This window comes from Naegleria lovaniensis, assembly GCF_003324165.1.
Source record: "Naegleria lovaniensis strain ATCC 30569 chromosome Unknown tig033, whole genome shotgun sequence".
Taxonomy (NCBI): domain Eukaryota; phylum Heterolobosea; class Eutetramitea; order Acrasida; family Naegleriidae; genus Naegleria; species Naegleria lovaniensis.
Window position 1 is genome coordinate 372,281 of NW_025407854.1, and position 13,574 is coordinate 385,854.

Genomic DNA, 13,574 nt, shown 5'->3' on the forward strand with positions numbered 1-13,574 from the left:
TTCCTCACCTCAACAAACTTGAAGCCAACCACCCGAGAGTTTTTTCCCATACCGAGTTCATATGAATGGACGTAAAGGTGTAAAGGTGATGAATGGAAACAACATGAAAAGACATTGTTAATCCTTACAAGAAGATAATTCTTGATATTTGATCCTATAAATATATTGGAACATTGTTCTTCTTACAAAATCAAAGGAATGGCAGCTTCTGCATCGCTTTCAATGCCACATTCGTTCACTCCTTTCAAAATTCGAACATTTCCATTTTCGCCCCACTGGTCACCCCATGAATTTCTGGCAAGCCAATACTGTTGTCCAGTCGTTGCATCAATACCCCATCCATACAAAATTAAGGTATGGTTAATGTAATAGAATTTTGGTAAATCTTTTGAGGCGTTGGACCATTGAGCGGCAATTTGTTCTTTTGGAATGTGTTGATAAATACCACTCTTGTAATAAAAGAAATCTTCGTGTACCATAAATCCAGCAACGAGTGGTCCATTTCTCCAAATATCGACCATCATGTTTAATTCGTCAGAACCTCCATAGTATCCTCCTACATTGTAATAGTTCCAAGTTCTTAATGCTCGACGTTGTTTCGACAGAGGACATTGAGTAATATTACATGTTTGTGCACTTCTCATGGTAATGTTATAGGGAGAGCATTCTTCGAGAGCCAAACCATAATCTTGAGCGTATTTGGATGCTAAATAGACACAACCTCCACGACAACTTTTGGAATTCCAAATTGTAAACATTTACAATGTTCAAATGTTGAAATTATTTAAGTATTGAAAAAGACAAAACATACCCTTGAGAATATGGAGAACAATCCACAATCGCTTGAGGACTATAAATCCACTGCTGCGTCAAATTTGTTTGAATTCGAACTCTCATTCCTAAATGTTCACTCGTTCCAAAGGCATAACAACTTCCACAACGCTTTTGATCACGAACAGGTGTCAAATACGATCTTCCATGGAAATTATCCCAAGAAAACTCTTGAGGAAGGGTTTTTCTCAATTCTTCTTCATTCACCATTTCGTATTGATCCGTTTTTCCATTGTAAATTCGAATCTTTTCGAAAGGTTGTGAATTTCTTTTTTTGGAAGTGAGCATTTCTTGTTGAATGAAAGAACGAGAAAGTTGTGAAGAACGTCTCACTCTGTTTCCGTTTAACAGTTGTAAATCAGACCAGGATTTACCTTGAAATCTATGACTGAAGGCAGCTTGCCATTTGTTGAGCTTGTTGATTGCTTGCACGTATTGTTTCATATCTTGATATTGAGAAGAGGCTTGCTCTGGAATTGTTCTCACATATTGTCCTTCCAGAATTGAATCACTTGAAGTTGAAGACTTTTTCATCGCATCTCTCAATTTCTGTTGTTTCATGAACTGTCTGGCTCTTGTTGGAGCCCTTGTCCTTTCAGCTGTAAAACATCCCCATCGTTGAGCGCCAATCGAATCATCATGATACGTTCCCACAAACACACGATCACAATTCGAAGTCACTTCACCCTTCTCATCTTGTGTATAATTAAAGAATGCAAAATATTTGTATCCATCCAAACGAATTTCCACTCCCTGATTGAAAATGAGTGTCCATCTTCCTTTCTTCTTTAATTTTCCATTTTTTGATTTTAATAGAGCAACATCTGGCACTCGTAAATCCACAATAAAAGTCTCTAATTTCACATGGGAAGGAAGAGAAGGTTGATCGATGGAACATTTGGAATCAATGACCTTGTTGTTGTAAAGAGTTTCAGTTTTTTGAAACGTCCATTCTCCGTACACTTCAGGAAATTCACAACTCACTGGAATGTCTGCGTGTACAATGAAGGATTGGATGATGAAACAAGTCCACAACAGCAAGAAAGACAGCAAGGGTCCTGTCAGATGTTTCATGATATTTTTTTGTGAATTTTTTAAAAAAAGAAATCCATTACGGAGTAATCATCGGACCTGAAATCCAAATGAAATCCATTGATTCATGTTGAACGGAGGGACTCAACAACTCTTTTTACAGTTTATAAATTTTACATCCAAATGCCACCTTTTGGAGCTCTTCCTCCTCCTGGTAAAAACTGTCCTCCTTTATAGAACTTTTTACCAGAACGAGAAGAGCTACTACTACTCCTTCTTGAAGAGCTATTATAACAATCATCTTCATCAGATTCATAGTCTCGACAATAATTGTTTTGAATTCGAGTTGTAGAAGTTGTTGAAGCGGATGGAGTGGAAATGAGAATTGAAGAAGAAGACAAAGCTGTTGATTGATTCTTGGAATTCAATTCGTTTCTCAGTTTTTGTAATTCTTGAGAATGTTCAAGTCGTTCCTTTTCTAATTGATCTTTCAATAACAATTGTTGTTGTTGCAACTGATTCATGGATTCTAAAAGTAATTGTTTTTCATGTTGAAATGCTTCATATTGACTTGCTTTTTCTTGTTCGAGCTTTGTAGTTAATTCTCTGAGTTCATGAATGTGTCGTTCCATGTCCTTCATTTTCAATTGTTGATCCATGAATTCCCGTAATTCAATGACATGTTTGGAAAATATTTGAAGAAATTTCAGACGAGAGGGTCCAATACAAGAATGTATCAGTTGGTGTTGAACTTGCTTGGAATGTTCCATAAATATTTCCATTGATTCGCATGTAGTAATTTCACGACGTAGTTGGGAGAGACATTGTTCAAAAATTTTGTTACAAAGTTCATGAGAAGATTCTTTGTTTCGTATCAAGAGAGTTTCTAATTTTGAGTTTTTCAAATAAGGAGAATCATAGTTCATGGAGTTTTTGGGTGGACTAGAATCATCTTTTTTAGACTCGTCTTGAGATGGTTGTGAACTACTAGAAACATATCCTAATTTGGTAAACATTCTCAAAAGTACCTCTTGTTGTTTACAGGATGGAATTTGCTCTCTCATCAAACGATTAATCTCAGTAAATACTTTGACATGTTTGTTCAACAATTCGAATTCTTCCATTGGAAATTTCTTCTCACACAGTTCATTCATCCTTTGATCATAATGTTTTTCTGAATTCACCAAAAATACTTCCACTTGCTGCTTCATAACATGATCAAAAGCGTTGGAAAGATCAATGTTATCACCATTTTCATTCAGCTCGTCCAATAATTTTGAACAATAATAATAAAATAGGATTGGAGAGAGAAATAATTCCGTGTTCTGAACAGGCGAAAGAATTTTCTTGGGAGCGACATTAGATCGGATTTTGTTGACTACGAATTCCATTTTGTCACCTACGTGGGAGTTGACTTCGGAGGTGTTGTTGTGTTTCATACTCTCTAAATCATCACTAAGGAAGATTTGAATTCCTTGTTACTAAAAATGGAAATAACTTACAAAGGTGGAGGAACAGTTAAGAGTTCCATCTTGTTTTTGAAAAATTTCTTAATGGAAGACTTGATCTTGTTCATTTCTTTTTCTCTATTTTTCTTACTTTTTGTGTTTTCAGCCAACACATTGTTCAGGTAATCTTCTTCTGATACATTCGATGGCAAGGTCATGTCACTAATCAGCCACATCAAGTGAGGTGTATATCTCACAATTTCATCCTCATAATCCTCCTTCAGATCGTCTTGATGTGTTCCCGTTCTATTCTTTTTTGAAAATCTTTGTTTCAACAACCATGGTTCTTTTCTTTTTTCTGTTAATAGTATTTCCGAGAAATTTGCAGTAAATGAAATTTGTCTCAAATCGTGGTCACTCGAAATTTGATTTGAAAAGTTAACAATCAAACTACTCGCCAACAAGGTCATTAAACAAAACAATTTCTTATCATATTTTAAAGTAAAATCATCCTCTTGATCATTGTCATCTTCTTCTTCTCGATCAACAGCATCTAAATAACCTTCCGTATCTAAAACCAGTAAAATTTGTCTTTCATCTTGACAAGATCTTTCACCCCATGCCCAAACTCCTTTCGAACGGGAAAGAATGGACATTCCAAATTCGAATCTTTCTTGTTTTTCTGTACTTTTATGAAGCAAGAGTTGATTCATGAGATCACTTTTTCCCAAACGAAAGGCGTCTACGAGAGAAATAACATAAAGCTGAGTGGATCCGTTTGAATATAATGAGAGAATAGATTTTGCTTGTTCGTTCATTTCCCATTTTCGTGATTTGAAGTTGTAATGAAAGAGAAGGAAAGGAGATGATGAAATGGGGAGTCCTTTTTGAGAGAAGAGAGAGTGGTAGTTGTTGGTTGTGCTGGTTGCTGCGGGTGATGGAGAGGATAGCATTGTTGCTGCGAAGATATTTTTTGACTGGTTGGAATGATGTGACATCTGACACTTCCCAAGTCTTAAAATATTGTACAGAGATTCACTGAAAAGAAACGACGGAAGAAGTGATTATCGCTGCTGTAAAGAAACAACCAAGATGAGTCACTTGTCTGATTACCAGCATAAAAACGAATGGACAACAGTGTGGAACGTCAAGATGCAAATTTTGTTTTGGATACTATGAGAACAAGTCCAACTTTTATTGATTGCTTTCTCTTTTTCCAATGCTATTCGAATATTATGGATTTTACATTCTGCTGCAACAAACGGTTAGAACATGACTACATTGGTTTGAGTTGCTTTTGCCGCAATAACAGTACGTTTATTACAAGTGGAAAGAATATACCAGTAGACAAAGACTTTATTGAGCTAGTTCAATGTTTATATTGAATGGCTCTATGAAATGTCTATTTGTTCATCGCTAGCACTTGTCGTGTTGTTTTTGTAAACTTTTTTGTATTCCTCTGCAAGTTGCAGAAGTTCTTCTTGCATTTTGAGTGGAGATGGCTTTTGGGAAAGAATGCTCCACGTGGACTTCCAACCTTTCACATCAATATGATTCATGACCTGAAAACGAGTTTCGTTGTCTGACAGTCTTTCAAAGACCATTATTTGAAAAAGAACATGTGCTCTTATCACTCCTTTTTGAGTAGGTTGAGGCTGCAACAGATTATGATATAATGAGTTGTCTGTTGAAATTGAGGTTAATGTGAGATGTTTTGCGCTCTTACAATTAGACACAGTAGAACAGGCTCGCTTTGAGATGGGTGACAGCGTTCCTAAACTATTGTTTGTGTGAGCAATAGCAGATTGAGATACAGTAGTTCCTACACTCTTACTTCTTTGCCGTGTAGTAATGATATTTGATTCCTCATAGTTCTTGGTCAAATGACTATCGCTGTTACTGCTAGAATCTTTAGGAATTAAATATAAATTAGAAGAAATATTTTTGCTCAATTCTATTAACTGATTTTCGTGTTGCTCAATGACATTTAAAACTTCTTCATGACGTGTTGATAATTGAAAGAGTATTGGAGGCGGGGGTATCAGTCTATCAATTGATCTCTCCATGATGATCAATCGGTCTGGCTCCTCCATGAAAAATCGAGCTGTTAAATATTCTCTCTTTGATACTGTTGAAAATATTCAGAATTAATTGGGAAAAATGGTCTTAGAAATTTCACTTACCTATCAGAGTGCTGGGCGACAACGTTCTCATATACACAACATCAAAGCTCTCATTTGGAATCTTGGCCATTTGCTTTTGAATCAAACTAGGAGCGTTAGGCATGACATTCGAGTTCTTGTCCGAGCTGTAAAAGTCTTCCAATTTCAAGGCTTCTTCCATTTGTTTGGTACGTTTGCGAAGCTCCACAGCCCGACACGCTTCAAAAACGTCTCTATAATTTGTATTGGTGAGTATGCCCACAAATCGATTACTCATCACATGTGTGGACGAGTCATGAGGTGTTACTTTGAATTTTAAATTTTTAGACAAATCTTGAGTGCTGGTGCTTTCAAAAAGTTGAGAAGCCAGCCGAGAGAGAGAAGAGAAATCCCCAGTTTCAATGGAATGCAATGAGATTGACTTTGAGTAAAGTTGAGCCGATTGCTTTTCGCTTTCTAATTGCCATCCATACACTTTTGAAGTTTCGTGTTTGCAAAAGAGTATAAAAGCATCTGGAATGTAATTTTCTCGATGTTTTCGCCTCAGTAGCTTTAAAGATTCTGCTTGTTCTTGCTCTAGAGAACTTAATTGTTTCAATGTGTGCCTTTCATCATCAATACTCTTTTGCACTTTTGAAAAATCGTCGTTGTTGATGTTCTCTTGTGACACTTCATCGATGGTATTTTTAGGTAGATTCAATTCTGATTCATGATGAGGATCATCAGTAGAGTATATCAAGTCTTTGGGACCTCGAATGGTCGCTGAGTGATGATGATGTTTGTCATCATGGGAAAGTTCTAAAGGAGAATTGCTCGAAGAATTGTTGATATCAGTTGATGTTGGATGGGTTGCCTCCATACTGGTGTTAAATGATGTGTTTAAATTTCTGTTGATGAATGGGGAAATGTTCAGGTGGTCGGTACTACCAATATTTGTTTCATCATGTTGTTGATTATTGTCAGTACTATTGTGCTTTTCGAAGACTAGTGGTTGCCTGGAGTTATACTCTTCTTCTTCCTTTGTGAGAAAATTGTTTTGATTAATATTTTCATTTGATTGATGATTTGCCTTTGGAGTTATTATTTCGTTTGACGATCCGTTCCGATCTTGATGCCGATGATCCGTTATTCCTTCACGTAAATATTTGATTTCATCGTCTGTGGTTGATGTTGTTACAGATGTGATTTGATTTGGAATATTCAAATACGATCCGGATGCAACGTTGTTATTTTCGTCGTCTGTTGTTGGTGAGGGTTTAGATTTGGTCATTTTTTGCTTAAACGATGTTATTTTGATCACTTGGTATTGGAAGCCCTTCTCTCAATCAAACGGTGTGTGGATAAAGATCTTGCAGAACTACCGTTACTAGATGGTGTTTTTGGTGAAACTTTGCTCGTCTCTTTTGGAATTGGATGAAGCCCTTGCCCGTTTCTTGATGCGGTATTTGGTGTTGAAGGAGAAAGCTGAAGAGGGAGCAAGTTCTGTGAGGATTTAGATGACGTTAATCTCTTTGTTTTTGGTGTTTTAGGCTGTGAGGACCCATAAATTGAGGCAGCAGCAAGGGCACTATTTTTCAATACCACAGTTGTTGCTGCAGGTGGCTCTTGAACCGATTTGAGCATCTTAGAGTCCGATAAGGTCGATGTTGATTTACTTTTAACCAATGATTTGGAACTGGTGAGAAGGCCCTTTGATGCTTTTGTTCCTCTTGAGTGAGTCCCGTTGGTACTATCTGGTATGACGCATTCCTCAATTTCATCGTCATCAAACTCTCCTGAGCAATACCTGTATCGGGCAAAGGCTTTGTCCTCATCTTTTTGTGGAGAGAACGCCATTTCTTGTTGTTGATGATGGAGTGGTTTTGAGAATAAATGATCCTCATTGCCATTCGTTTCGGGAGTTGAGGGAAGCATAACCACTTCGTCCTCATCCTCAATTGATTTCTTAATACGAATCCAATCACTTTCAAACATTTTTTTAATTAGTAAGTTTGGCACAACACGTTACGAATTACCACATGACAAAGGCTTAACACATCCACATTTTGCAATTCCCAAGCAATGTAACATACTTTCCAAAATGTCTTTGTTAAGAAACGATCATCTCCGTTTTCCATGAGTTTGTTGAAATTCCTTGCAGACAAACCAATCAAGGTTCAGGTCCTTCCACTTCGGAGATGCTCCAATCAAAAATAGTGGACACTTTGCGTTATCCCTCTCTCATACGATGTGCCATTTTAAAAAAATTGTGGAGCTCTTCATGAAGAGTGTTGTTTAAATCCTTGTTGAAGGCTCGAAGTGTTCATTGACCTTTTTCTGAAGAAACAAGATCTTGCATCAAGAATCGGATACAAACCATTCCTTGGCCATTCTATCCAACTAAAAACATAATTCATGAAAAATCCAACAATCCCATTTTCTTTTCATCGGGATGCATCCCGAGCTCGGAATGAAGACATGATTCGATTCATGCTAATGATGATTTCATTGACATTTCTTGTGTTTTCTTCATTCTTGAATTGCATGCAAGCATTCGGAATGATGAACAACATGTTATCATCCGACACTAATCCCTCGTTCTATTGTAAAGTTCATACCAGTAACATTCGTCTCACCTTCACTTCTCCATATGTGGCCAAATTATGTGATGGTGATGCGTATTGCTTTTCTGGCACGACCAAAACTCTCACTGCAACTTTTTCGTTGAATCCCTTCTATGATGATTTATCTTATAACAAATACATTCGTTCGGTTGGAACGATGGGAGCTCAAATTAGTGGAGCCTTCAATCCATGTTATGCTTATGGTGCGAATTTGAATTTCACATCATTGACTTCGTTGCATGTTAATGGTCAACCCATCTTGTTACAACGTAAAAATTTGGGACAAGACATTGTTTCGACAACATGTGCTGATAAGGGATCCTGTTCAAAAACGTTTAGTGCTGCAGCAAGTATGTTAGAGGCTGGTTTTTCAACAGATTTAAATATTACTCAGCAAGGAAATGAAGTTACATTTGAATTTGAAGGAACTTCTTCTCCAACCACTTATTTGTGTGTGAAACAATTGGAATTAAGATTGTGTTCAATTCCAAAGACGACCACTGTAGTGTCGTACACTGCACAAATCACATCAACGACACCAAGTGTTTTAAATTTTGTCACCAATGATACTGTGTGGGCTTTACAAAATGAACCCTTTCCAAATTCCAAAGAGTTACTGAAGAGTTATTCAGATCAATTTGTGAGAAGAGTGAAAATTACAAACCCAGCCCTTGCATTCAGCCCAGAATTTAGTTTAATCATTAATCCAAGCATGTATCAATTCATGCCAAGCATGACGATCGATGTTGTGAGTGTGAATAAGACGTTTACCGATCCTGTCACTAATCAAGTGTTGACCATCAATATTTCAGAGTCGGTGACCCTGAAACGAAGTTCATCTCGCTATGAATTGACCTTTAACACTTCACTTTGGAAAGACGACGAAATTTCATTGGACATTAGAATCAGTCTTGTGAGTCCATATTCAAATTCTGGTTTTGGATACTTTTCGTATGATGTTTCTCCTTTGGACACTTCCAAAAACGCATACTATAACACTCGACCATATGGAGCTGTACAGGATCAATTCAGTTATACCTCTCGACAAATATTTAACATCAATTATAATACTCCACAAAAGATTACTGCATTGGGAAAATTATCGGATGTTGTTGCCGTCAATTATTCACCAGATCCCAATACTCCAAGCATGGATGGTCAAATGCCACTTTGTTACATGCAAATCAATACCATCTTTCCAGATAATGTTTTTGAGTTTTCTGGAACCATCTATTTTTATTCAACAAAGACGAACAAACAATACAGCGCCAACTTTGGGCCAAGCTACACGATTGATCCTAACAAGAAACAAGCTCAATACTTTATTTCATCAGAAATGCTCGACTGTACTCAGGGATCTTCTACAATGATTTATGTGTGGTTAGAAATTTTAACAATTGACAAGTATTATGAATCTGGAGTCATTACTACCCAAGTTTCTGCCTCTCGAAAATGTAAGTTATTGGATTTTTTGCGATTGAATTTGTTTCAAAAATTGGATATGTTGTAATATTCGCATCATTCTGACCGTATTGATAGCTATTCAACTTATTGACGATGCAAACAAAGTCTATACAGACCTCAGTTTCTCTTCAAAATATGACGGCACTGTCTATTATGTCAAATCCTTTTCTTCCCTCAAATTCCCATATGATTTAACGGTGTCTACTACTTACTCTTCTCTCAACGCTCCATTTTTGTCCTTCCTTTCCTACAACGTTCCACTTTCATGGGCCGACCAGAAACCAATGATTTTACAATCCACAAAGGCACCTTCTTCCTCCACAGATTTTGCTGCCTACGATGTTGATGTGGCAGTTGGAATGTTTTTCACATTTATTGAGAAGGGTGTCTGTAGTATTTATCCATGTCGTGCCTCCTTTAAGTTTTCCGTCTCTCAAGATTTAGTCAACCCTCCTACGCTTTCCACAACTCCATCCAATACTTTGACCATTACAAAAAGTGGATATCGATCGAATGGATTTTTGACTGCTGTTGAAATTCCACAAATTAATTCTGTCGTCACGAGAAATGCACAAGCAACACAATCCAACGTTCTCTATAATCTCAAAGTAATTGCAGCCGTAAAAGTGGATAGCCAACCTCGTTTATTTACCATTACACGACCCTTAGCACTTCAAGTGAGCAAACAATACGACACACTCAAAACGCACCCTTTAATTCTACCTATTCTCAACAAGTAGCATCCCAAAATTATATTACCTATTATACATGCACAAACACGTATGACACTCATTATTTAATCGTGAACGCTGTGATACAAAACGCCAACGATTATGGCAAATGGTACATTTCCTTTTTTTCTCATCCTGAAGTTTCATACAAGGTCACCTACACTATCCATCTTATGAATAACATCTTTTCGGTGGCCACGACAACGAATGGAGCCAATTTGCCAATTCTTTACTCTCCAATCAGTAGTATTGTTTATGGATTACGATTGAACACTCAAGCCACGTCTGGGCAGGCTAATTTAATGATTTCACTCGATGCAAATTCTTTGTATTTATCAAGAGACAACCAATATGAAATCTTGTTTAAGCATGGATCCATTCCAACAGATACGGATTATGATGTGAAATCTCCTGTGTTACGAAATGACGCCAAGTATCCCTATCAGAAATTTGTAACAAGATTTATTTATGGACAAAATGTTATACTGAGCTATGTGATGGATAACACTTATTATACAAATGCAGACATGAGAAAGAGCTTTCCTTCATCCATGTATTCGAGTAAGGTCGTTTCTGATGGTAGTAACTTTTCCAATGGGATTGTGTATTTCCTTATTAAGGCGACACCAATTTCTGAAAACATGTGCATTTCTGAATCAAATCTCGATATTCCAAATAGCTACATTGTTGGTGAATACCAATACAGCTCTTCATTGATGATCACAGAAGGATCATACAAAAAGATCAATAGTCAAGTCATGGCTCTTGACCTCTCCAAAAAAGACTTGCCTCCAAACTCTGAAGTTGTTGCAGATTTCAATCAAGAAACTGCCACTACTATTTTTTCCTCCAATCCATCCATTCTCTATTACAATGCGAAAACCAAAGCCGTACAGTCGAGCTCTGACAATGACAACAATTCAGGAACTTCCTCTACTCAAATGGCTTTCCATAATTTGACCTATTTACCTTTTGGACCTCCATTCAAAACCGTATACTATTCATTCAAGTACACCATTCGAATGAAAATTGAAAACGACAATAATGCAAAGAATTCTCAGTTTTTCATCTTATTCCCAGTGTCACTCAATGGATTTTTGTCTCCTGCGAATAATTACGATGCCATGGTTGGTGTGAATTCGAAATATGATCCAAATAAGTATTTCATTGATTTAATTTCACCCACGATCATTGTAGGTTCCATATTTGGAGCATTTTTAGCATTGATTGCCATTGGATACTTGATTGCTGCATGTGCATTCGTAATGACCTCTCAAAAACGAGAATTCAATTTGGGAACGTTGAAACCAAAAATTTGGCTTGCGTGTCTCTTCCCTGCTTCAATTCCTGTTTCAATTTGTTACGTGTACTTTTTCCTTTATGAAGGAAGAAAGAATATTTTAGCTCCTCCAGAAATTAAGAGACGTCGTCGAGTCAGGTTTTTAATTACCTTCTCAATAATTTCGTTTGTCATTGGAGTTTTGGCATGTGCATACTTTTTTGGACGACTATTTTTCATTCATGCACAATCGGTGGCAAGCGCCAATAGTCGAGAGTACGTGTTGGGAAAAAAGACACCAAAGTCTGAAAGTTTTTCACCTCCAATTTACACTCCAAAACTCATGCCATGTTGTTCAGCGACACGTCCCTCCACAGACGGAAAAGACGCCCAATCTTTTACTTATTTTGGTACTTCTCAAGCATTTTTCAGTCAAAAATATGGAGGTCGTCTGGATTGTGCACCTCCTCAATGGTTTATGGATTCTGAGCTTGGCACTAAATTCGTTCTACAATCCATTGATGGTCTTCCCTATGTACCTCCTGAACATGATCCAGCTATTGCAGCAGCAAATTCAAAGAATGGAAGGAGTAGCACATTCGAAATGGCAACGACATACTGTATGGCCAATTCAGTGATCCTCATGCCAGTCGATGATGATTTTAATGCATATGGAATTCCTGGAGTATTGTTTGGAATTGGACCAATTTTGTATGCCTTCTTTTTAATGTCGATTGTTGTCTTTGAAAGTTTCATGAAGAAATCAAGTAGTAATGGAACGACAATTCAAAATTATGTGATTGGTCAACCTCCAACAAATGGTTATGGAGAAAATGAAACCAATGAGGACAAGACTACATTACTGATCGATGATGAAGCACGAAATAGTATTTATGCAGTACATCCATCGGCTCCTCTCACATATGATAATACCATGACCGCAGAGCCATATTATGGAAATGTGCAAAACAATTCAGAAGCAGAAGAATATCGTGAACCACCAGCACAACAGTCGACAAGTCAGTTCATGACGAAAGAATGATCAATGTGAATCATTGGAAAACTCTTGTTGAGGATTTGGTGGAACATTCAACAATGTTTCTATTAAGGAACTATTTATTTACATTAAGCCGTTGCATTGAACAAAGTTTCACCTTCTACGATAACTGGATGTAATGGCAACTGCAACAATGATCGGTATGATAATAAATATAAAAGTAATCACATTAAGAACTGTCGTAATTACAAATCCATACTGTCCATACGTTCCATATCGACGTGCAGTGGCGTCATTGGATTTTTTATACTTTAACACTGGAATCCAAAAGAAACATGAAAAGCAAAAGCCAATACCAAAGAACCACATCAACATGGAAACCAACAAAGCCGTGTTGAACGCATTCTGAGCTTGTGAACCTTCAGGAGTTGAGAAGGAAGAGGAAACATTCACACCTGTCGGGAGAGATGTTGTTGTGGTTGCCATCACTGTAGGCTGTTGAGTGGTAATATTACTCGTCGTTGGAACGGTTGCTGATTGAACGACATAAGGCTGTCCTGGCATGGTTGGTTGATAATACACGGCGGTCGTTCCTGGAGGAAGGTTAGAGGTTGTCATGTAAACTTGTTGTACGGGTTGTCCTTGTGGTTGAATGTACATGGTTTGAGGTGGTTGTTGGGGGTAATTACTCATTCCTACAACTACTGAACCAGGTTGAGTTTGGGTTTGATGAGGATAGTAGAAGGGTGTAGCTTGTGGATCATTCAACGCAATGGAAGATTCACCAGTATCTTTTGAGATCGTCGTGTTATTCATGGGTTGCTGTGAGTAATTCATGTTCATTGAGGAGTGTTTTCTTTCTGTAATGAACAGTTATGAGAGTTAGTAAATTTTTTTTCGATTTTAAAACGTTACTGGACAACAAAACCATTGTCTCTTATTTCATCTGGCAATCTCCATTGTGAACTTTTCGAAAATGCCCTAATCAATTGCCAAGAACTTGAAGTGGTCAATTTTTAAAAATCGC

General features: G+C 37.3%; 7 protein-coding genes across 7 annotated transcripts; 2 read left to right on the forward strand and 5 right to left on the reverse strand.

Moving 5' to 3' along the window:
- Positions 1-182: 182 nt before the first annotated feature.
- On the reverse strand, positions 183-1,905 carry C9374_008255 (uncharacterized protein; the record flags this gene model as incomplete). The annotated part of the gene is made up of 2 exons (XM_044698311.1): positions 183-732; positions 812-1,905. 2 exons carry the CDS (start codon positions 1,903-1,905, stop codon positions 183-185), a joined length of 1,644 nt encoding a protein of 547 aa, XP_044545878.1.
- A 131-nt stretch (positions 1,906-2,036) lies between these two features.
- On the reverse strand, positions 2,037-4,264 carry C9374_008256 (uncharacterized protein; the record flags this gene model as incomplete). The annotated part of the gene is made up of 2 exons (XM_044698312.1): positions 2,037-3,318; positions 3,366-4,264. 2 exons carry the CDS (start codon positions 4,262-4,264, stop codon positions 2,037-2,039), a joined length of 2,181 nt encoding a protein of 726 aa, XP_044545879.1.
- A 438-nt stretch (positions 4,265-4,702) lies between these two features.
- Positions 4,703-6,743, reverse strand: C9374_008257 (uncharacterized protein; the record flags this gene model as incomplete). The annotated part of the gene is made up of 2 exons (XM_044698313.1): positions 4,703-5,439; positions 5,495-6,743. 2 exons carry the CDS (start codon positions 6,741-6,743, stop codon positions 4,703-4,705), a joined length of 1,986 nt encoding a protein of 661 aa, XP_044545880.1.
- A 26-nt stretch (positions 6,744-6,769) lies between these two features.
- Positions 6,770-7,447, reverse strand: C9374_008258 (uncharacterized protein; the record flags this gene model as incomplete). Its single annotated transcript, XM_044698314.1, has 1 exon — positions 6,770-7,447. One exon carries the CDS (start codon positions 7,445-7,447, stop codon positions 6,770-6,772), a length of 678 nt encoding a protein of 225 aa, XP_044545881.1.
- Positions 7,448-7,867: 420 nt separating this feature from the next.
- On the forward strand, positions 7,868-10,280 carry C9374_008259 (uncharacterized protein; the record flags this gene model as incomplete). Its single annotated transcript, XM_044698315.1, has 2 exons — positions 7,868-9,530; positions 9,616-10,280. The coding sequence occupies 2 exons, from the start codon at positions 7,868-7,870 to the stop codon at positions 10,278-10,280; spliced, it is 2,328 nt and encodes a 775-aa protein (XP_044545882.1).
- Positions 10,281-10,444: 164 nt separating this feature from the next.
- On the forward strand, positions 10,445-12,592 carry C9374_008260 (uncharacterized protein; the record flags this gene model as incomplete). The annotated part of the gene is made up of 1 exon (XM_044698317.1): positions 10,445-12,592. The coding sequence occupies one exon, from the start codon at positions 10,445-10,447 to the stop codon at positions 12,590-12,592; it is 2,148 nt and encodes a 715-aa protein (XP_044545883.1).
- Positions 12,593-12,700: 108 nt separating this feature from the next.
- C9374_008261 (uncharacterized protein) lies at positions 12,701-13,390 on the reverse strand (the record flags this gene model as incomplete). The annotated part of the gene is made up of 1 exon (XM_044698318.1): positions 12,701-13,390. The coding sequence occupies one exon, from the start codon at positions 13,388-13,390 to the stop codon at positions 12,701-12,703; it is 690 nt and encodes a 229-aa protein (XP_044545884.1).
- Between the last annotated feature and the right edge of the window lie 184 nt (positions 13,391-13,574).